This window comes from Amblyomma mixtum, chromosome 5 (assembly GCF_055824585.1).
Source record: "Amblyomma mixtum isolate Tamu chromosome 5, ASM5582458v1, whole genome shotgun sequence".
In the NCBI taxonomy this organism is placed as follows: domain Eukaryota; kingdom Metazoa; phylum Arthropoda; class Arachnida; order Ixodida; family Ixodidae; genus Amblyomma; species Amblyomma mixtum.
The window spans coordinates 45925635-45947496 of NC_143016.1; the positions used below are offsets into that span (position 1 = coordinate 45925635).

The 21862-nt window shown below is 52.4% G+C and overlaps 1 protein-coding gene across 4 annotated transcripts in view; it reads right to left on the bottom strand.

The window, feature by feature from the left end:
- Nucleotides 1–21862, bottom strand: part of LOC149341971 (uncharacterized) — a 280723-nt gene that overhangs the window by 9529 nt on the left and 249332 nt on the right. For 3 of the 4 annotated variants that reach the window (XM_089544275.1, XM_089544274.1, XM_089544273.1), the window contains exon 5: nucleotides 7288–7392. In XM_089544275.1, the coding sequence (XP_089400401.1) occupies nucleotides 7288–7392 (105 nt within the window). The remainder of the gene's footprint in view (nucleotides 1–7287; nucleotides 7393–21862) is intronic. The other variant, XM_089544276.1, reaches the window with a different exon arrangement.

The window sequence follows — 21862 nt, forward strand, 5'->3', positions numbered from 1 at the left end:
TTCGGGTTCGTATACGCAATGCAAGCACGCAATAAACGACATACCCCTTCCATAGTGCGTACCATCGAGGGCAAAAGTAACGACCCCCCTCCAAGTTCCGGCCCGTGCAATATACATGGGGAAGCCACGTGGCAAAACACTGGCAAAACTCGAGACCGGCGCAGTGGGACCGTTCCGACACCAGAAGTGCTTTGTTAGGTGGCGCCTCTACGCAGAGTGGCACGGGCCGAAACTAGGAAGAGGGGGGTGGGGGGGGGGGGGGGGGGGGGGGAGGTTGTACTTTTGCCCCCGATGGTACCTGCTTACCTTCTTTGCATCTTCCCATCCGCTATCAACAATAAAGATGAATTACTGCAAGCCCCGCACTCGCGGTCAGCGCCTGCGCAAATAGCCGTGCAGAGTTTTCCCGGAAGCCTGTGTTCAACTAGGCACGCCGTACACGGTCCAGGGAATGAAGCAACGAGGCGTACACAAACAGGACTGATTGTTTGCGTCGTACTGACTGCTCGCACTCGGTGGACGTTACCGCTCGGCCGTGGGAACGTCGCAGCAGAAAAAAACAAACAAACAAACAAAACGCAGCAGCGTTGCCGGAAGGTACGGCGCCTTCCACCGCATAACGACGAAAGGCCCCTAATTTCGCTTTTGCGGACAATTATCGTACGATACGATCAGTTATCAGATGATACACATTCCTTGGACGAAGGAGGCCCATAGCAGGGAAAGCGCAGGCCCGGGCTCCCCTAACAGGGGACCCCACTTCACTCGCGCCTTGTTTTGTTTTTCCGCATTCCACGGCGGGCCGCTGCTAAGACAATGACACACGCTCACGCTGTTTCGCCATAGAAGAAGAAAGCGGAGCGGCCAACAGGCGTCCGCCCAGAAGGTGCGACCGCTCCATCCTCGCCGGTCGAGGGACCCTCCTCTTCGAAGGGCTCCCTTTGACGCCACGCGGACAAGAAAGAAACGAAAATAGCCGGGGATCGAATACGGCGGGAAGCAACGCAGAGCGAGAAAATAAAAGAAAGACAGAAAAGGAACGAGACGAGAGAAAAAGACACGGCGGCCTTCCAAGGACTCTCCGCGCGTCGCTGCAGACGCCGCTTGTCTCCTCCGGCCGTGTTATTTTCTCCGCTCGAAAGTCACGAATCGAAATTCCCGCGGGCCGTGACCGAAAAATAGGAGCTTCCTCCTCCTGCCGTCGCACACCAATGTGAACGGCCTCGCGTAGTATCGGTGGGGTAGGATCTCGCCCCTTACTCTCTCTCTCTCTCTCTCTATCTCTCTACTGTACGCGTTGCAAGTGAGTGAGCAGCACCAGAGCTGTAGACAGTCACGCGAGCGCGGAAGACCCTAGGCGGCGTGCGCGTCGCCTTCCCATCTGCCGCCGCGTTGCTCTCCCGGGAGGGCCGGAAATTAACGCCGTCGTTTCGCGTGCTATGCACAATGTGAAACATTTCACGCCCCGAACACTTCCCTCGCCGGCTGGGAGCGAAGAAAGCCTCCTTCCCCGTCCTCCGCCCACCCTTGCGTTCCCCGTGGGCCAAGAAAGCAGGGGATCGTGCTCGTCTCGCATCACGGCAGCAATCGGCCGGCCTTGCCACGGAGGCGAACGCGGAAACGCGCCCCGCGAAGTGCGCGCGATACAGACACCCGCGCGCCCCCTTGTGTTCTTACGAAATTCATGCGCCGCAGCACGTGCATTATGAGGGTACGATGCTAACGCGTCTTATTTTGTCTGTTCCTCAAAACAAGCCCGAAATAACGAATACAAATCGGCGAGGTTCTTAGGTATTTATTTATTCTACCACAACAACTGCGTGGAATGTCAAAACCAAAAAAAAAAATAAATAAATAAAAGCAGCTTAAATGAACGACCTCCTCCACGGAGGACCCCGGGTATGTAACTAATCTATCTTGCATATCGAGAAAAATTTGAAGGTCATCAGTTCGGGGGAAAGCCACTTGGATAAAATGCCCCGCTGAAGTTCACATTTGCGATATCATCGAACAAAATGCATGAGCAGAGGTCCCATTGGTTTCCCTGCCTTTCGCCGTCACTTTTATCAGACGGTGAGTGACCGTCATACCAGAAGGAAAAACTATTGGTCTCACTCAATCGGCCGGCATGAAGATGATCAGCTTCATACTGACGCTGACTATGCCACGGGATCCCTCGCTGTCTTTCACTAGAGTCTTGACAAGTTATAGACTCTCTGCCTTGCCGAATCGGCAAAGCTGCTAAGAACGACTCATGATCGGCCAAAACCCGCGTTTCACCTATCGTCACAATAACCAACTGCAGTGCGGTACACAAAGGCGCCAGCCAAACAGGCAGCCACATTAGGGCAGAAGAGCTCCATGCTGTCAATCCCTCGTATAGCTGCAGCTTTCAGGATAATGCCTGTCACCAAAGGGTGTCATGACATGCAACCAACGGTACAGGAAAAAGCAAAATTCGGGCTTGAACAACTGTCGGTATTCCCTTTCTTTGTTCTGTTTTCGGGATCTTATTGCAAGTAAACGAACGATGCTTTGTTTGGACTCAGTGTGCGGCACCCCATTCCCTTCTCTTCCGCCCATGGATTGATGATGTGAACGAGTTGCATTTCGATACACCCACAACGAGGATAGAAGTCTGACATCAAAAAAAACGCTCAGGCGTACTGATGAGGCTACTTTCATGCCTTCGTCACACTGTGCACCCACTGGTTATCTTCGGTCCTCGGGTGTTATGTGCAGAACTCATAACTCCGACCATTTCTTTCCTCAGACTCGCACTTTCGTTGCTACAAATTGATATCTCCCAGCAATGCAATGCAGCTGTCACGAAAGGAAGCTCGAAGAAGCTCACACGTCCGCTATTACTCGCCACAGAGTCGCAGCCAGATAGTGACGCCGAAAGCAGCCCGAAGATTGCAGCGAAACGGTAAAAAGGAATACGTCCGCGCAAGAAATGACAGAACGCACATAAATTCCGGGCCAGCCCGTTCCATAACTCACGGTTCGATCTCAACCTCTCGCCGGCCCAGCGCGTCCTCAATACCAGCAGCGCCACCACAAGCTCCACCACAACGCAGAGCCCCACATTCCCAAGACACCTAGGGCGCAGTGCCAAGCGAAGCCAAAGAGATTAACTGCGCGCGCAATACAATATATAGCACGGACAGCGGGAGAAGAAACAAGAAGGATGAAATCAAAAAATGACAGAACGGAAGCACTAAACGCGCGAGGAAAGAAAGAGCGGCAGAAGGCAGCAGCAGCAACGCGTGAAACGTAGCGCCCGCTCACCTGGAGCGCGCATTTCCGGAGGCGGTTTGCGCTCCGCGCGGCGAACTCGGGAAGAGAGGAAGGGGACAGAACCTTATCGGCCTCCTCCTCCTTAGGGCTCTCCACACGCACACTGTCCCAGTTAAAAAAGCCCTGCCGAGAGAGGGCAAGGAGATCTTGACGAAAACGAAGATATATGTAGTTACGGAGGCCGGCGGGAATGCGTGCGCTGACTGCCCCGCGGCCAAGCGCCTTGAAAATCCCCACGTTCCCCCGGCGCCTCGGTCTAAACGTCGTCCTTTTCATGCGAGAACAGCGGGGCGACGCGTGGCGTAGGTCGCTGTTTCGCGCACAGCGGCGACGACGACATCGTCCTCTGGAATCCCGGCCGAGATCGCGGCATGCATTCAAAGTGCTGTGTGTGCGTGCGTGTGTGTATGTGTGGCCTGCGGGGTTTGCTTACACAAGAGGCCAGCAGCGCCCGTTATTACGCCTCATTATGCCGCCGCCGAGCAAACGACAGTAGCGCACTCGTTCTTTCGCCATTCGCTCTCTCCGACACGAGTGCGAGTGGTATTATTCGCGACTTCTCTTTCTTTTCGCCTCCTCGTCTGTTCTGCGAAGTTCTTCGAGACGTTATCGGTTCGGCAATTTCTATACAGGTGACGAAAGACGGTGTGTCCATTAAGACACCTGCCTGTGAGCGCAGTGTGTCGGTGTCCCCCCGGGATCTGTGTTATTGGATTAGCGGCCAGATATCGAAAGCGGAATTCGAGGAATGCGTTTGAGTGTGCGTGGGCAAAAAAAGATAAATGGGCGGATTGCAATCATGTTCTCTCTGGAATGTATATAGTGCTCGTTAGTCACTCTTGTCGATGAGAGTGGGGGAAGCTTTTTGCCTCTATTCGTATGCATGCCATAGAGTTGAGCGGGACAAAAGGACAGAAATGGAGGCAAGAAAGCGGGGAAGGGTACGTTACTCGATAACGGGAGATATTACAAGTACCCCTGCCCTGCAGTATCAAAACAAGTGCGTGCACCGCACTAAGGACGAGCGATAAGGCGAGAATTCCATTGTTCTGCTCACAGCTGAGCTGCGAAAGCGCGTTCAGCTGGTGTTGCTTATCCATTTTGCCCTCATCGGGGCTATGCATAAAAAAAAGGGGGAGGGGGCAATAGCGACGAACATGCGAAGTGTATAGCACTGCTTTTGAGAGGCAATTTCGGGGCCTTACAAGCAACTTCGGTGCTGTAAATAGATAACGCTTACATGGAGTTGCACTGACGACTGAGACAATCCGCCTATTTCGCAAGATTTGGCGCCCGCTGGGGAGTGGCGAAAGTTCAGAGCGTTAGCTCTATCTACTTACAATACTCTAGGACGCGTCTGTCTGCAATGGAGGTCAAATTGACCAAAACTGTAACCACGTGACCAAATTATATCACATAACAACAGTTGGCGTAGCGCCTCAATTGATACCTATACTTTCGATCCGTTATAGGTATATGCGCCAGTATAGCGGCCATTGAAGTGGGACGCCCCCCCGGGACCACAATTTGCATAAAATTTGGGGGTCATCCGTTTTACGCAGAATGTTCGAAGTGGTGTCAGATGACTTCGCATGTTCCTTAGAATAAAATTACTAATTGAGATGAAGCCTAACGTATGTGTGGGAATCGCAACGACGACCTTTCCGCCCCCAGACCGTGCATTCCGAGGACCTTCAGACGACCATTACGGCCGAACCGCTCGACGCAGGTGGTTCCGGATGGTGCCAAACGATTCGTTGTGTTGTGATGCACACGTTTATAAAATTTATGAACTGATATAATGAGGAAATATACCGAATACAGCGAAGATGGCTGTAAATAGCAAGAGTAGTGCAAAATCCATGAGGTAGATGGCGCTGCTTGTGTCTTATAAGGGATGTTTCCGGAATGGAAACATCCGCGTATGTTTGGATTTGGTCTTCTCCCCGTTTGCTGATCACACTGATGCAAACAATTGAAGCTCCTGCAGCTAAAGCTCTTAAGTCGAACACTGAGGCAGTCGTTGGCGGAGAATCGAGCAAGGCACGAATGGCACGAAGGGTTTCTCCCGCTTATATGCAAGAAAAGTAATTCATGCTTAAAAGCATTGCACAATTTTTATCGTATAAGTGAAAAAAAAAACATTTTGAAATATAATGATTTCATCGTTTTGAAATCACAGAGGAAAACTAATTCACTCATTTAAAAACAACCAGTCTGAAAACGCAATTATATCATCCTATCAGCTTTCTATCACTAAAGTTCGAAGTTGAGCACTTGTGTCTTCTCCGTATGCCTACATTGAAGTAAGCGCAGTTTTATGGCTGAAGTCACTGCGGCTTGTGCCGCTCCGAAATCAATTGTGATTATAGTAATGCCACATACATGCCTATAGTCAAGGTACGGCAACAATAAGCAGTGCAACGCCAATACGCTTCTTCCGGTAAGGACGGCCGGCGACTCACGATCTTCGCCCTACCGGCAGCAGTCTCACTGGGCCTATGTTTCGCGCACGCCCATTACTAGAGGTATATTACATAGTATATTTGGCCAACCTTAGCTTCCAGTTCAGAGAGAACGGTCTCTCATCACGAGCGAGTCCCTCCGCGTTTCCTACGCAGAGCATGCACACACACACGCAGAGAAAGAATGCCTCGCGGTGCCGCGCTCTATACATATCCCGGTGCTCGTCCACTATTCTAATGCACTGCTGCGCCCATACAACGAGAGGAAGGAAAGCAGCGCAGGCGCGTAGGCGACCGCCGCGGCCGGAGCGCAGCGCGAACAAAGAAACAACGGCCTCGCGCATTACGCGAGGCACATAACCCGGCCGCCAGCGGAAGGTGGTGGGAGAGGCTACCGACGCGCAACTTTCTCACGGCGCCGCGGAGAAGAAGCGATTGTCTTCGCCATGACGGCGATGTATGGGAGTGGCTCTGATATTCGGCCGCCGCCATTCTGCTTCCCGCTATACGCCCGCGAGACTCCCTCCGTCTCGCATGCCCACTTCCTCCGAGCTCCTTCCGCGTTTGATTTAAATTCGCGATATCGCATCTCGTGCTCTTCGCATCTGATTCCTCGACGAGGAGGCGCGTGTGCTTTTCGTCTCAATTTTTATTGTCTAGCTGCACCGAGAAGAAACGGCTTATCTCTTCTCGTCCAGGATACTTACACGCACGCACACAATGCTGATTGAGATTCTTCCTATTGTTTCCCTATCGAAAAGTAGGCCTGACCGTCTCGTCGGGACCCGAAGGCAGGTGGCACGTGATCGGCGTGGCGCAAATGTCGAGGGGCACTTCGCGGCACTTATATAGCGACGCTCTTGAAGAAGGGCACAACTGTCCGCTGACGTCGTGTCGATTCTTGGAACGGATACACTTTGTTATGCGATCCGACCTCCGGGAGGATAACGGAAAAAGGAGTGAAGTACCGTTGCTGGAGCACAAGCTGCGCAAAAATAAAGATCAGGTTGAGATAACCGCAGAGGGGCTGACTTTTTCACGGAGGACGATACGGAAATCTTGGGACGAGATATTTATAAAGACGCGGCACGCAGCCGGAATATCTGCTCGCTTGCATCTAGGCCCTCGCTTTGGCACCACTGACACCGGCTCGGAAAACGTTGCTGTGGTAGTTCCGCGCTCCGATAGCAAGTAGGAAAAAGCCACACAGAGAACCCCCCCATGTTCTTGGCAGTAGAGCGAGCATGAAAAAAAAAAAAAAAAGATGTCCCGGACAGTCCTATCTTTGTCCTTACTTCGGCGTCGATATGGCAAAATACACAAGCACATTCAACTTGGCGTTGAGAGTTCGGCGATGGCAAAAGCTTAACTATAGCTGAGAGCGAGGCATACGAAAAACGTGTGGTGAGAAACGGTGACATGACGGGCGAAGGATGAACCTGTACCCAGTTAGGTCACAGGTCCATTCGCGATCGCGCATATATGACTGTGTGTTTTCGGGGTGCACTGAGTTGAAGCTCACCGTGTTCGACTGGACTCAGGGCTTCTTCATCGCCGCTGGCAGGAGCAAGTTCGTCGACCTGGCCGACGGTCCCCGGCAGCGCCCAGTCACCTTTTGTCTCTTCTTCTGCGGAGAAAAGAAAGTGAAGAGAAATGTGTGAAGATTTTGCAAGGCGCCGGCACAGATGATAGACGCTTAGCTTCCTACACTATAAAGAGAAAAGATTAAAAAGGGAGTAAAGTTATCCTCTAGCGCACTTCTTTTCATAAAATGGAGTGCGTTAGAGGATAATTTACTCCCTTTTTACTTCCATGTGGGCGTATCAGTGTTTAGGGTGTAGTTTCATCTACAAATCTTCATATTTGTAGCTGAAACAAACACAAAATGTGTTTAAAACAAATTCAACTGTTTCGTGCCACTGAGAGCAACAAGTACCGGCCTGAGCCTGTTACCAAAAATCTAACATCGGGAGCTAACACCTAACATCGTCGTCGTCATCATCATCATCCTCAACAATCTAAGCAAGTCCGCTGCAGGACACCAGCTTACCTTATATCTCTCCTTAACCCTGTCGTTTGCCAGTTGCGGCCACCTTATCCCCGCATACTTCCTAATCTCATCCGCACACCTGGCTTTCAGCCGCACACTGCTACGCTTGGCTTCTTTTGGAATTCACTGCAGAGCCCTGTACGACCAGCGGTTATCTTGCCTTCCCATTACGTGCCATGCCCACACCCATTTCTTCCTCTTGATTTCAACTAGGATGTATCATTAACTCTCGTCTGTTCCCTGACCCGCTCTGCTCTCTTCCCGCCTCTTAACATTACACCTATCATTTTCCTTTCAACAGCTCGCTGCGCTGTCCTCGGCTTAAATTCAACCCTTTTCATTAGCCACCGATTACAACCGACTACAGCAGCACCGATTACTAAAGCAGACTTCAAAAGCAAGCACCAACAATAAATGTGGATGAGCAAAACCGGTAGACAGGCGTGGAGAGAGTGCTGGACAGCAGGCAAAGCGCGGTATAGGCCAGTCAGGTGAGGACAAAATTTTCACTGCTCACGACAAACAGCAAGATGAAAGCAGGTGCGCGCAGAGAATGCGTTCAACGATAAAAGTCAACCTCCTGCCACAGATGTCCGCAGAGGCATCGCAGGCCGCGGTTTCCTCGCCGGCACACATCTGCTGCTTTAAAGCGTCGAAAGTGGCCCGCCACTCATAAATATGCTAGTGTGCTCGAGTCCGGATATCCGTTAGCGACTTTTCTTCCGCGCCGTTAAGGCGGTCACAAGCACGAATGGTGTACGCTTATACATTTCACCCCGAATGAGAGATCTGCCTTCTTTTCTCGCTCTTGTGCCAGCACCCATCCGCGCCTGTCACCCACACATTTTCATTTTTTTTTTCCTTCCAACAAGAAGCTTTTGCGAATGAGTCTCTCGGCCCGTTTCTTCCCTTGTCTAATCGCTTCAAACAAATGGAATGAGCGTAACGAGTTGCGGCCGCGTCCCACATTCGCAAGACTGCAACCGCACCGGGCCGCAAAATGTACAGCTGTCATCGCCTCCTCTTCCTGCGGGCGTAAAAATACCGGACAACGCCTCCGCGAACACCGCCGCAGAAGGGGGGGAGAGAGTGAGACCCTCCGTTCCCGAAATGAAAGTGAGAATAAACGCGCGGTAATGTTATAGACATCGTTACGTGGCGAGCGGCGGCGGCAGGTGAGGTGGGCGCGCTCGTGATGGTATGCCAGTCGCGCCGTTCGAATAAACCGAGCACGTTCCCTCGTCATCGAAATCGGAAGCGCCGAGCGCGCTTGCATTGCAAATGACGCTCGCGCCCGTGCGTATACGCAAGCACACACGTACCGAAGGCGTACCGGCTCGTTTATGCGCACGATAAACCTCGTTGGCGCGCTGCCGACGCCGCCGCAACGCACTGAGCATCTGCAAGCCGAATGAGACGGAACGGGGCCGTTTCCTCGCGTTGACCGTTAGATACCTGGCGGGGCTTATCAGCCGCGCTGAGGCGCGGCCCAACGCCTCTCTGTAAATACCTGAGGCCGTCATAAAGAAGAAGTAAAAGGAAGGGGATTGCGAGGGGACCCGCTTTAGCATAAACCTTAAGATAACGGGGGCTCGTCCGGGCCTGCCTACGTTCCTGCAGTCCGTGCGAAGCCGTTGAGGCGCTGATGAGACGGTTTCTCCGCAACCTATGACGGGAGTTCCCGCGGGCGGCCTTGGGTTCGCGCGGGGCCGCTAAGAGATACAGATGCGGAGGAGGCGAATTGAATAACGGCGACGTTGGCTTCTTTTGCATGCCCGCCGCCGACGATAGACCGTTGCTGAGCCAAGAGCGATGGAAACGCCGGTGCGCCCCGCAGCCAAGACCGCGCTGAGAACGCCAGCTTGGCGGACGAAGAGGGTAAAAAACAAAATATACAGGAACACAGAAGCGGCCACGTTACATGTAGCACTATTTGAAGGGCATTTTGGAAGATATGTAGATGCACGCATCGGCCAGCCAGCAGGGGGGCGACGTTCTAGCTAAAAAATCGCGTCTCGACCTTCTCACCACTCCTACCTTCATCACTTCTCCCCCTCCGCATGTATCTCGTTGCAAGGACGCGCGCCCGCACGCGCCGCCGATCTGGAAAGGCTGCTGCCGATCGGCTCCCATTCCGCGGATTTAAGTATCACTTGGAACACGTATATATAGCGTATCGGGCGTCTAGCTGGCTGATCTAGCCAGTTGGCTATGCGCCGCGCGCTCTCCGCGAGCGACGGCCACCATTTTCGCAAGGCCATTAGGAAGATTGCAGGGCGTTCTTTTTTCTTCCTCGCATTTCCCCCTCTCTTTTTCCTTCTCACTCTCCTCGCTAAGGGCCTCGAATGCAAACAGGAGGAGGAGGAGGGGAGAAGTTTACATTTCCCCCCCCGGGTTGGAACAAACGCGTTATTCTCTGCTTTTTAAAGGGAAGCGAAGCTCGGGACAGCATGCGTTTAAATACAAGTCCGGCGGTTGGCCGAGTTTAAAGAAACACACCGATGCTATTTTATGCGTGACTGGCACTTGGCTGATAACAGACGCGGCGCGCGTTTCCATTTACGAGGCGGAAGGACGACGAATCGGCCCCGAACGCGCGGCGAGTCTGTGATTTTGCGCAGCGCGCGGCGAGCGAGGCAGCGCATTACACCAGAGCAAACAATCGGGGCTAAACATAGAATGCGTGTTATGTCCAGAGCTATAATGGCCTGGTAAGAGACGTGGATCTTGCGGCGAAAAGACGTTAACCCCAATACGCGGGACGAATGTCATGTTGTGACGAGATTTGGAGTTCCGGCGATGGCGTGATAAGTAATCTGGGTTATCTCGGAGGTACATTTGGTACGAAGAAAACAGCTTGCCAGGGCACGTCGTGCTACCAGGACGTTTGCGCCACGCTAACGGCCTGGTAGCACGTTTGTAGTTAACTGTTCTTGTGAGAATTTCCTTACACAGTCCATAGAGATATGGACGGTACGACCTATTAACACTTTGGTAGGTAATTAAGCATCCTCTGATTGCTCTTCCGATCTGCCGCGTTGCAGGTTGTCAATGAGCAGCAACTCCTAAGTGCGTTGTGCGCATGCGCGAGTTCGCCCCATTTGTGTCCGCCCCTTTACATTCATCATCATCATCAGCCTCACTACGCCCACTACAGGGCATAGGCCTCTCCCATGCCACTCCAATTAAGTCTGTACTTTGCCAGCTGCAGCCACCGTATCCCCGCAAGCTTCTTAATCTCACCGACCATCTAGCTTTCTGTCGCACCCTGCTACGCTTGCCTTCTCTTGGAATCCACTCCGTTACCCTTAAGGATCAGCGGTTGTCTTGCCTTAGCATTACATGCCCTGCCCAAGCCCATTTCTTCCTCTTGATTTCACACAAGAAAAAAAAAAGCATTCAAATAAATATTGCACTCGACAACGTTAGTAACATTTTAACACAAATGTCCTCAGAATTAATCGTTGGAAATATACAGAACAAGGCCTGAGCCGCTTTGGGACGTTAAACCCCTATAAACCATACAGAAGAAGGTTCACTTTATTTAGGTGACGAGTGAAAGATAAATGCGCGTCGCACAAAGAAGCTGCATGCATTTAGGTACGAAAACTATTCGGCCAGCGACATACGAAGTAAGTTTCATCAAATACACTGAAGATCTACGTAAGCGGTCAGAGCAAACATCCCGTTTTTCTCACCGAAAGAGAAAGAAGACGTCCACTTTCTAATCTCGGGCTTGCCTGCAGCTATGCTGCAGCGACAGGCTTGCGTAACTGCAGCGAAGCTCCACACACTACAGAGGCCCTCTTTCCTGAAATCCGTTCTGCCTTCACTGAGCCACGCTCGGAACAAAAGACAAGAACGAACAGCCATTACGAGTAGCATGCAGGCCTTCACTGTGGGCAGCCACAATGGCCTCGCAGCAAAAAGGCACACACACACACATCAGCCAAGAGCGGAGGAGTTGGCGTGAGCAGCCTTCGCCCTCTGGAAGGTATCGCGGCCACCGCGACCATTTCGCACCGCAACGGACTCTTCGCCCAAGCGGTAACGAGTGAATTGCATAAACAACGCACGCCGAGGGTAGCACGCTGCCCATAAACCTCAATCGAATCGCCCAACCCACGCGGTTCAAGAGGACGCCCAGCGCGGACCACGCCACCACACGGCCCGGGCCACCGCCCGCTAATTCAGAAAAAAAAGAAAGAAAAAAAACGCGCGCACGTGCGACTCAGTGGGCCGACGGCGTTCCGTATGAGAGCGCCTTTGTAGCAACCTACCCACGCGCTCCTCAGCCTCGGTTTCTCCATTGTCTTCTTCTTTGGCGCATTCGCTCTCCTTGGAGCTGCAACAGCAAACTTCCGGGACCTCCATGGCTGTTGTGAGATGCCGAGCTCTGCGTTGGCTTAGTTCAGTCTCGCACGCGGTTGCGTACGTGCGAGACCAGACACAGACGAGCCCGTTGTGGCGACGAGATGCCCCCTCAAGGAACCATCATTCGCTGACAGCCGGCGCACTTCACGCACCGACCGGCACAAACTCAAGTCAGCAGCTCCTCTCTTTGACGGGTTTGTAGTGGGGTCGAGAAGTTCACCACTCAACGCGCACGATGTACTAAGTCGAATTTACAGAGCCACGAATGACTCTACGCATTCACACGTCGCACACACTGCAGAGCCGGCGAAGTTTGGACACGCTAGAAGGGAAGCAAGTTGACTAAAGGTGTGAACCAAGTCACGGGTCACCAACGCCCAGCAGAAAGAAGGCTGTAGATAGCACACGCTGTCCGCAATGTTTCAGTGAAGAGAGCGTTGTAATCCCAGCGCTCGAGTCGTATGAAGAAATCGTGTGTCGCAGCGACGTAGCGAGAGCCGAGTGTCCGGAGACCGCCAATCGCGGCTAATTGTGCAGGAAATTGCCGCTAAGCTCGTTTCGCCGAGCCGGTGAGACGCATTTGACTCCGCAGAAACGACGGCCGTTCTCCGCAAACGAGCCCACCACACACTCCACTCGTCGTCGTCCCTGAGGTCAGAGGTTCCCAGTGTTGTCTAGGCACTCCGAGGAAGAAGAACAAGCCGCAGTTAACAGGAGCGCCCCAGCGGAGGAGCCTACTGCACCCAGGAGGAGAGAGTAGGCTCGCCGGAAGGAAGGAAGCAAGGGGCCGCGCGACAAACGCACGACGCGCCGCCGTCGTCCGAGTGTCCCCTTCGGTAGCCGGCCAGCCGACAAATGGCGGGAGCTTAGCCCGCGCGCTGCGGAAGCGACCAAAACTCAGCGAACGACTGACGATGGCGACGAAGATGTAGGCCAAGATTCCGAGCAGCAGCGGCGGCGGCGGGCAAAAAAGCACCGCCCTCTTTTTCTTCCCCTTTCCCGCTTCTTGTTCTGCACGCGAAAGAGAAAGGACCTTCCTCGGAGCGGCCGCAGTCCCAGCGAATGTCCTTTATTTATTTTCTTCTTCGCTTTCCTCTCTTTCCTTCCATTCTTGCAGGGTTTCCCCTCCGAAGGAACGGGCTTTATGCATGGAGGACGAGAGAGAGAGCGAGGAGAAGAAAGAAGAGAACTAGGAGGAGAGGAGACGGGAGAAGGCCGTTCGTTTTTGCTCCCAAAACACCGACCTGTCTTGTTTCTGTGGTGACTCTCCTCCGGGTTTTTAAGCGCTCCTCGATGGTGCAGGATGCAGTCGCGCCGGAACAGCTAGTCAAGGAGGAGGAGAAGGGAACGTGCGCTTGTTTCGCCGCCAATGCTTTTTCTCGGCTCTTTTGTCTTCGGCCCATCCGGCCATCGCCAAAGGCGGCTGCTTTCAGCGGGGGAGGTTCCTACGAATGCCGGAAGACCCACATGCCAGGCTTCGAGCGCAGCCTTAGGGAGGAAGAATTTGCTGTCACCGGAAATGTCCGCAAGCAGCCTGACCTCGTCAGATCTAAAGACCCGAGGACTCCTACCGTCTATGAATCACCAACCTATGGCCTGGTTAGCTACACAACTACATGCTGTTCTGAACGAGTTTACCAAGGCAGGAGGCTGCAGACGAAAACACCTGCCTCACTAAGCCCTCCAAAAACCACGGCCCCTCATCAAGTATGCCACCGTCCAGGGAACGGCAGGGACGTGGCTTTGTCTGGAGACGCGAACAATGCCGCATGCTTGACGTCGTCGTCCTCGACGGTGACGTCTTTAGTACAGCACAGAGCGCATTACGACGCGGAAGGATTCTCCACGCTGTATTATACGAGAACGGGGGAAGACGCAGAGCCCTCGCAGGTCGGCGGTCATCTCTGGCTTCATCTACACGACTCCCCAACGTTTCTTCAACTGCAGCTGCCAACTGAGTTGAATTCAAGCGCGAGAGTCGTGGAATAGAGGGCGGAGGATTAAGGCCTTCCCTTCTTAGTCCGGGAGCTTTTCAGCGTTTCGCAACGTCTTCCGGCTTCATTCACTCCGTGTCGATGTAGTATATATATGAGGTCGCACACACAGAAAGGAAATTTCGGCCCAAGGAGTCCGAGGAACGCGGCGTCGATTGCTTTTCGCTTTCTTGCTTGCCGAGATGGCCGATAAGCGCTGCTTACAGCCGCCGAGAACAGAAGAGAGGCCCTGTTTTTATTGCGTCCTTCAACGCCCGAGAAGCGATGCAAGTGGCGTCCCACTGCCACAGCAGCAAGTTGAGCCGATACAATAATAAACGCGAAGCTTCTGGTGCGACCCACAAAGAACACATGTTCGCCGAGGAAATACGGGGGCCCAGCCGCGCTAATTCTTATCGCTTAGATTTCGCTGGCTTGGGAGGAGGCCGTAAAATTCGAGTCGCCCAATACGCCCGGTCTCCTTTTTCCTGGTTTCTTGGAAATTAAGCCCTCCATACAAGGCGGAAGACGAGGGCGACCGCGACTCTTTTGGAGGGACGAAACGAAATAAGGTCTCGCCACACGCATAAGCTCAGATCAATGCGATGGCGTTGTGACCATGCCGGAACGGTGCAAGAAATCTGCGGAACGCCATGAAAAGTGGACCGATGTTGTCAACATCGGGATTGTTCCGAACCTAGATACCCACATACACGCAAAAGAATGTGGATAGCAAACGCTCCTCTAAGGTAATAACGATAGAACAAATATTAACCAACGGCTTTCGAAACTGTCTTCGATACTGCGCGGAACTTTAACGATATAGAGTTGACGAGAAGAACTATCTAACGCTATTTGCTTTGATAACGTCTTCCCGCTAGGCACAAATAACACGATGAAGGCAGTGACAATGAGAGTACTCACTGTTCCGCACTTCTAAACACGCCATTTAGTCTCCATATTAAGCGAATAGGAGCTCCTGTTGGCTCGGGTAAAAGCGACGCCGATTGTCCCATTAAACCGTCAAACAGAAGAGGTTGGGGGGGGGGGGGGGGGGGGTACTAGCTCCCCTCTGAGCCTTCATCAACGCAGATCAACGACGACATTTCGGTCAATGCCAGCGTGACCGAGTCAGGCGTGTCCAGTATAATGCGGGGTTGGTCTGAACAAACAGCTCTACCTTATTCGCCTTTAAGCAGTCGCAGACCGAAATTGGAGAGACTATATGGGGTAAGCACACAGTGAAAGCGGCGACGGAGTAGCGTAGGCTTGTATGTATACAGCCCAGCACACCGGACGCACACATCCCACGGCGGGCAACAGGCGTCTCAATACGCGACTACCTTCCGTTGCATGGCCGCTTCCGATGCCCACGGAACTGCAAACAGCGCTGTGCGAGACAGAGCTCGGCATTCTCTCAGGCTAGCGGCTGGAGGGCTCGGGCTAGGCCACTCGCGAGCGCAGGCAGGAATCGAGGTTACCGAAATGCGCCGCTAGGCCTAGCGAGCGACAGCCTTTGATCGAGTGCGAGCGTCAACTGTCAAGAAGGCAAGCACTAAGTCGGTCATGCCGGCTCGCGCCGAAAGGTTTCGGCCGGGACCGTTCAGAAAAGAAAGGTACGCCGCCGGGCTTAATGATGGATAGCTTCAATCTTACATTCTGGGGCGGATTAGTGGGCTTTGGCGGGGCCCCCGCGCGTGAGTGCGGACGCGGCTCCCTTTGCTGCCGCTGTCAAGCGGATTAAGTTAAGCTGCGCGCGCATGCATGCGCCGAAGATCAAAGTGATGGCACCTCTTCTTCATGAGATTAAGATTTCGCTCTCGTCGACATTGCGGGAATAAGAGAAGGAATGAAGAAAGCGTGTACGAATGATATCCGAGTCTGTCGGCACTTGGACCGCGGACGGAGAAAGTGAACGACTTAACCACCCCCTCTCCCCTCGTATTCCTGATTGCCTCCGAGGGTCCGAATCATTGGTCCCCAGCAATAAGCGATTTAGAGGCAGCGATAGAAAGCTCTTTACTCAAAATGAACGATCTAAAGCACAGGCACGCAATTCTAAAGCCCCGAAGGTCGCGTTCTCCTGTGTAGTGAAGAGTATGGCGATCTTAATCAACGAAAACTGAGAAAGATTGCAATGCAAATGCGGCATATAAATAAGGGTTAATAGCTATTCGCCCCGGAATTCTCCATTCGCAAAGTTTCACAGAAAGATTGGCGACCCGCTAATGCGAAGCAGCGAGGGATATCAACCAATTAATATTTGCGACACACTGCAGCAAACTGCCAATGCGGATGTGATAGCGTGTCCATAATGTCTTTTTGAAGTTTTATTTTTTTCAGCTGAGCCACATAAAAAAGCGTGAACGTCCAGATAATCTGGACCACACAGTCGGTGCGTTCGCTTACGGCTCCTTTCGTAGTTGTCGAGTATTTGCCAACCATTCCGGGGACTTGACAATACTCGCGAAAAGAAACAATACGCCGTGCTTGTCAATTCTTGTAATCTAGCCTGACCCAGATAAAATACTTCGGCCAGAAACGCATTAGGGGGTTTGTACGCGCTGGCATAGTTCTTTCTTGCAGGAGAAGATTAAAATATGAAGGCGATAAGACATATACCGCCGCCAAATTAGACAAGGTGTGACCTAGATGTTGGCCGTATCGGTCGTGAAAGTCATTCGAGAAACAGAGATATTGCGAACAGGAAATAAAGTTAATTGTTTTTCGCCTCAGTGACTTGGCCACAGCAGCCCACCAACGGTGCATGGAGGAAATGTGGCAATAAAAAAAATAAAGAAGATACGCGTATACCCTGGCAAGCTGGAGAGTTGGATAAGAAGTACAGCAGGAAAAATCCTTCGCTGCGAACTGCGCAAGCTAAAGAAAAAAAAAAGAACGTGTATGTATTGGCACCTGTCCGCATTCAGATTCCGTTTTTCTCCGAATCAGCATGCTTCACATACCGCCCGAAGTAATAAACAAACCGCACCGGATTGCCTCTTATGCCGGTTAAAACTTATTGAATGTTACGCTTGAAATTACGAATAGCTGAATGAATTATTAATTATGAACGCGACCTAAAATTGATTCTCTGCCAACAAATGACGCGTATTGACCCTAGAAAAGGGAATCTACCATAAATGTATTTTAGTGACAGTTATGCCGTATATGGAAGCAGTCACAAGTATACTAGACGGCACGTCTAATGGCCCCGTATGATTGCTCACATATAGTACACGGTGTGAATTCACATCGTGTAATATGTGAGCACGGTAAAAAATTAAGTGCGTAACACGTAACTCCACACGCTGATCTTGTATGTGCCAATAGTCCTTCGGCTCGTTCAAGCAGCGAACAAATCTAATAATGACATTACAGCGATACTTAGGTTTACGCAAAATTCAACTCAGAGATGTGCCTCCGTGGTTTAAAAAAAAAAAAATGCTTACTCATTCTAGTTACGACATAAGCGTCTTTGGCGATCTGAACCAGCAGGCTTCGCTCCGCTACTTTTCGCCATTTGTTTTCTCTCTCCTTCTTTTTTGGTTTCAACTCCAATGACGGATGCTAGTCGCATCTAGAGACCTCCTCTCACGCTGTTAAAAAAGAAAAAAAAAATCTCGAATAGGATCTGCCGTGGGATTCGAGCAAATGCTTTCCCTTTGCAATGCAACCGACTTTTTCGAGCCGCAGGCGCCCATCGGCATAGAATAGCATTCGCTGACGTATACGATCATCAGAGTTTCCTTGAATACCACCAAGTGCAACCGACCCTTTGTCGAAAGAGAGAAAAATGTGTCTGGCAAGAAATAAAGAAAATGCGTTCCCGGTATGCGGCGCTGTGTTAGTCTGGGTTAGTTTACAAATTCCAGAAGTTGAATTCGGAACCTTCAACTTACTTTCTTTCTCTTTTCTTCACTTCAAAAGAATCGAACAGAAAGAGCGCCGCTGAAAACGGGCGGCGTCGGCAGATCGTCAGCCTGCAGGAGGGCCCGTGAATCCTGGAACTACCGCGGGATGAACAAAAGCGTGCCGGCAGCGCCGCAAAAGATTGCCCCAACTTTACGCAACCGCGTGCGAACAACAGCAACAGCACGATCCAACAGAGAGCAACCGACATGGATTCCGGGACACGACGCGAGCGCGGCCTCCGTGCAAAGGGGGCTCCAGGACCGCGGGAAGAAGCGGCGTCGTCTCCACGCAGCAGCGGCGCGGCCATGCGTGACTCAAGGACGTCCAATCGCTTAACGCGGCTATCCCGATGACTCGGGAGGGCGCCCCCCCTCTGAGGAAAGGCTTCTACGGTCCAGTGGGCCTGAACGAAACCCAGAGACCGATCAGCCGTCGTGCTCTCGCTCACCCGCCGCCGGCCGTCTTCTACGCTCGAAGACACGGCGCATCTCTTGTACTACGGTCCTCGGACGGCTTCCTCCGTCTGTCCGCATGCGTGTTCTTGTTGGGGGCCTTTCGGGAGAAGCCGGTTCACTTCGCGCCAGACTCCTCCGTCTCGGGGGCTGGCGCCAGCGGAGTATTGCGTCGACGGTGAAAGGCGAGCCCGAACGAGAGGGTATAGATTTCGAACGGACCGCAATCGCCGGAAATTGGTCGAATTTCGCCCTGCACGCCCTGTCCGACTACTCTTCTCCCCTTCTCCGTGGTTCCTGTGCCGGCACATAGCCTCTGTTGACACTCGGCATGTCCATGAGCCACGCTAGGTGGTGCTGTTGCGTTGTTGTTGCTGTTCCCGTTGTTGCTTCAAGGCCTTTCGACCATGACGATTCGCGGGGCAGCGGAAAGCGATGCTGCTCGCAGCCTGTGTTGCCGACGCGCGTGCGGTCTTCCGGCGTATACTCTTACCTCTGGCGCCCAGTCTAAACACTAAACACAAAACACTGCGAGCGAAGGGCTGTGAACTCGAGCACACCGAGTTTGGAACGCCTCTTACGGCGTGAATGAGCGTGGCGTGGCGCACAAAGCTTAAAATGACCATCCTCTATTGTACTAAAAAAAGTCGACCGCCTCCCAGGATTGTCAATATAAAGATAAAAAGGGAAAGAAGAACAGAGGGCGAAACGAGCCTCCAAACGAAACAAGCATGCAGAACATGTTGTGAAGCCGACCCGATGACTAAAAGAGTGAGTCATGCTCGGCTTTGGTACCGCGAACCCACAGGCTACTCCGAGCTTCGCGGCCATTGCTCAAGGGAAGTCGGGTTCCTGAACGCAAACGACGTGGCTTGGTAATGGTGTTAATGAAGGCTCGCCTGCGGGAACCACACTTAACCTAGCGATACTAATCGCTTCAGCTCGCCACCTCCGCTGCAGCGAGTCTGCGCTACCGATATAGCCCCAAAGCATCGCTGGCTGGCAAAGACAGCTCAGGGACACGCCAGCCAATGAGTTAAGGCTTAGACGAACGATACAAGTATGTGAGGTATTAAATGTGCATTGTAGTTACTCCTTTTGTGATGCACATGGCCTTTTGGAGCGATTTGCGAGAATACAGGACAAAATTCTTATACCAACTGGGTCCACCCGTGAAAACGGAATCAACACTTCTCTCAGAATCACGTCCATACTCAAGACACGCAACGGCGGATTTTCTTAGTTTCCAATACGCGTCAAGCGACAGCGGCTGGTGCTTCCAGCATGCTTATCGAGCGTACAGAGCACTAGCGATCTTACTCCGCGATATGTAAACAAAGACGTTAAGCGGCGCATCATGCATCCAATGCAGATCATGTACAATTGAACGCCCTTGTCGTTAAAATACAGCGCTTGCGGCAGAAAACGCAGCGGCCTTGGGGAAAGGAGAGATCTCCCGTACAGATGTCCTAAAAGGCATTTATGTTCTGCGAGACGCGATCATGAAGGGCTCTTAGGGGCGATAGACGCCACGCGACCGAAGAAGACCTAGATTGATTAGAGCCGCCGTCGCAAAAAGTTCGAAACGGAGTACGCAATAGACTGCCGGCACGAGTGGTGAAGGCAACGGCGCGAGGCGCTTCTCGCAACACAACCGCCCCCTTTAACGTCCTCTCACTCGTTGCATCCTTCCGTATCAAAAGAATGCGGCAGATCAGGCGAGCTAAGCAAGAACGGCCAATTGCTCACATTCCTTTCCGCTTTAACCTCTCTTTCTCTTCGTTCCCCTCGCCACGCGGAAACTAATAACATGCAGAAGTCTAACGTCCCGAAACCGCGCATGAGGAACGTAGTGTAGGCGGGCTCCGGATTAATTTTGAGCCCCTCGGGCTCTTTAACATGCACTGGCATCGCGCAGCACACGGACGGACGTGTTTGTATTTTGGCTCCGTAGAACCGCGGTAGCAGCGGCAGGTATTCGATCCCGCGACCTTGGGTAACTCAGCAGCCGAACGGCACAGGCACTCGGCCACCGCGCCACGTGGAGTGGAGAGACACCATAAGTACTCATATCATGTTAGCACGGTGTGCGAAATATTTTAAATCTACCGCAGCGTATTCATGGTGCTTTGAGCGTCCACATGGTTTTCGAGAGGTTCTGGGTTCGACCCTCAGTGCTGCTGGGTACCCACATGCTTTTCAGTATAGGTACAAACTTGGTTTGGTTTGGTTTGGTTTATGGGGTTTAACGTCCCAAAGCGACTAAGGCTATGAGAGACGCCGTAGTGAAGGGCTCCGGAAATTTCGACCACCTGGGGTTCTTTAACATGCACTGACATCGCACAGCACACGGACGGACGTGTTTGTATTTTGGCTCCGTAGAACCGCGGTAGCAGCGGCAGGTATTCGATCCCGCGACCTTGGGTAACTCAGCAGCCGAACGGCACAGGCACTCGGCCACCGCGCCACGTGGAGTGGAGAGACACCATAAGTACTCATATCATGTTAGCACGGTGTGCGAAATATTTTAAATCTACCGCAGCGTATTCATGGTGCTTTGAGCGTCCACATGGTTTTCGAGAGGTTCTGGGTTCGACCCTCAGTGCTGCTGGGTACCCACATGCTTTTCAGTATAGGTACAAACTTGGTTTGGTTTGGTTTGGTTTATGGGGTTTAACGTCCCAAAGCGACTAAGGCTATGAGAGACGCCGTAGTGGAGGGCTCCGGAAATTTCGACCACCTGGGGTTCTTTAACATGCACTGACATCGCACAGCACACGGACGGACGTGTTTGTATTTTGGCTCCGTAGAACCGCGGTAGCAGCGGCAGGTATTCGATCCCGCGACCTTGGGTAACTCAGCAGCCGAACGGCACAGGCACTCGGCCACCGCGCCACGTGGAGTGGAGAGACACCATAAGTACTCATATCATGTTAGCACGGTGTGCGAAATATTTTAAATCTACCGCAGCGTATTCATGGTGCTTTGAGCGTCCACATGGTTTTCGAGAGGTTCTGGGTTCGACCCTCAGTGCTGCTGGGTACCCACATGCTTTTCAGTATAGGTACAAACTTGGTTTGGTTTGGTTTGGTTTATGGGGTTTAACGTCCCAAAGCGACTAAGGCTATGAGAGACGCCGTAGTGGAGGGCTCCGGAAATTTCGACCACCTGGGGTTCTTTAACATGCACTGACATCGCACAGCACACGGACGGACGTGTTTGTATTTTGGCTCCGTAGAACCGCGGTAGCAGCGGCAGGTATTCGATCCCGCGACCTTGGGTAACTCAGCAGCCGAACGGCACAGGCACTCGGCCACCGCGCCACGTGGAGTG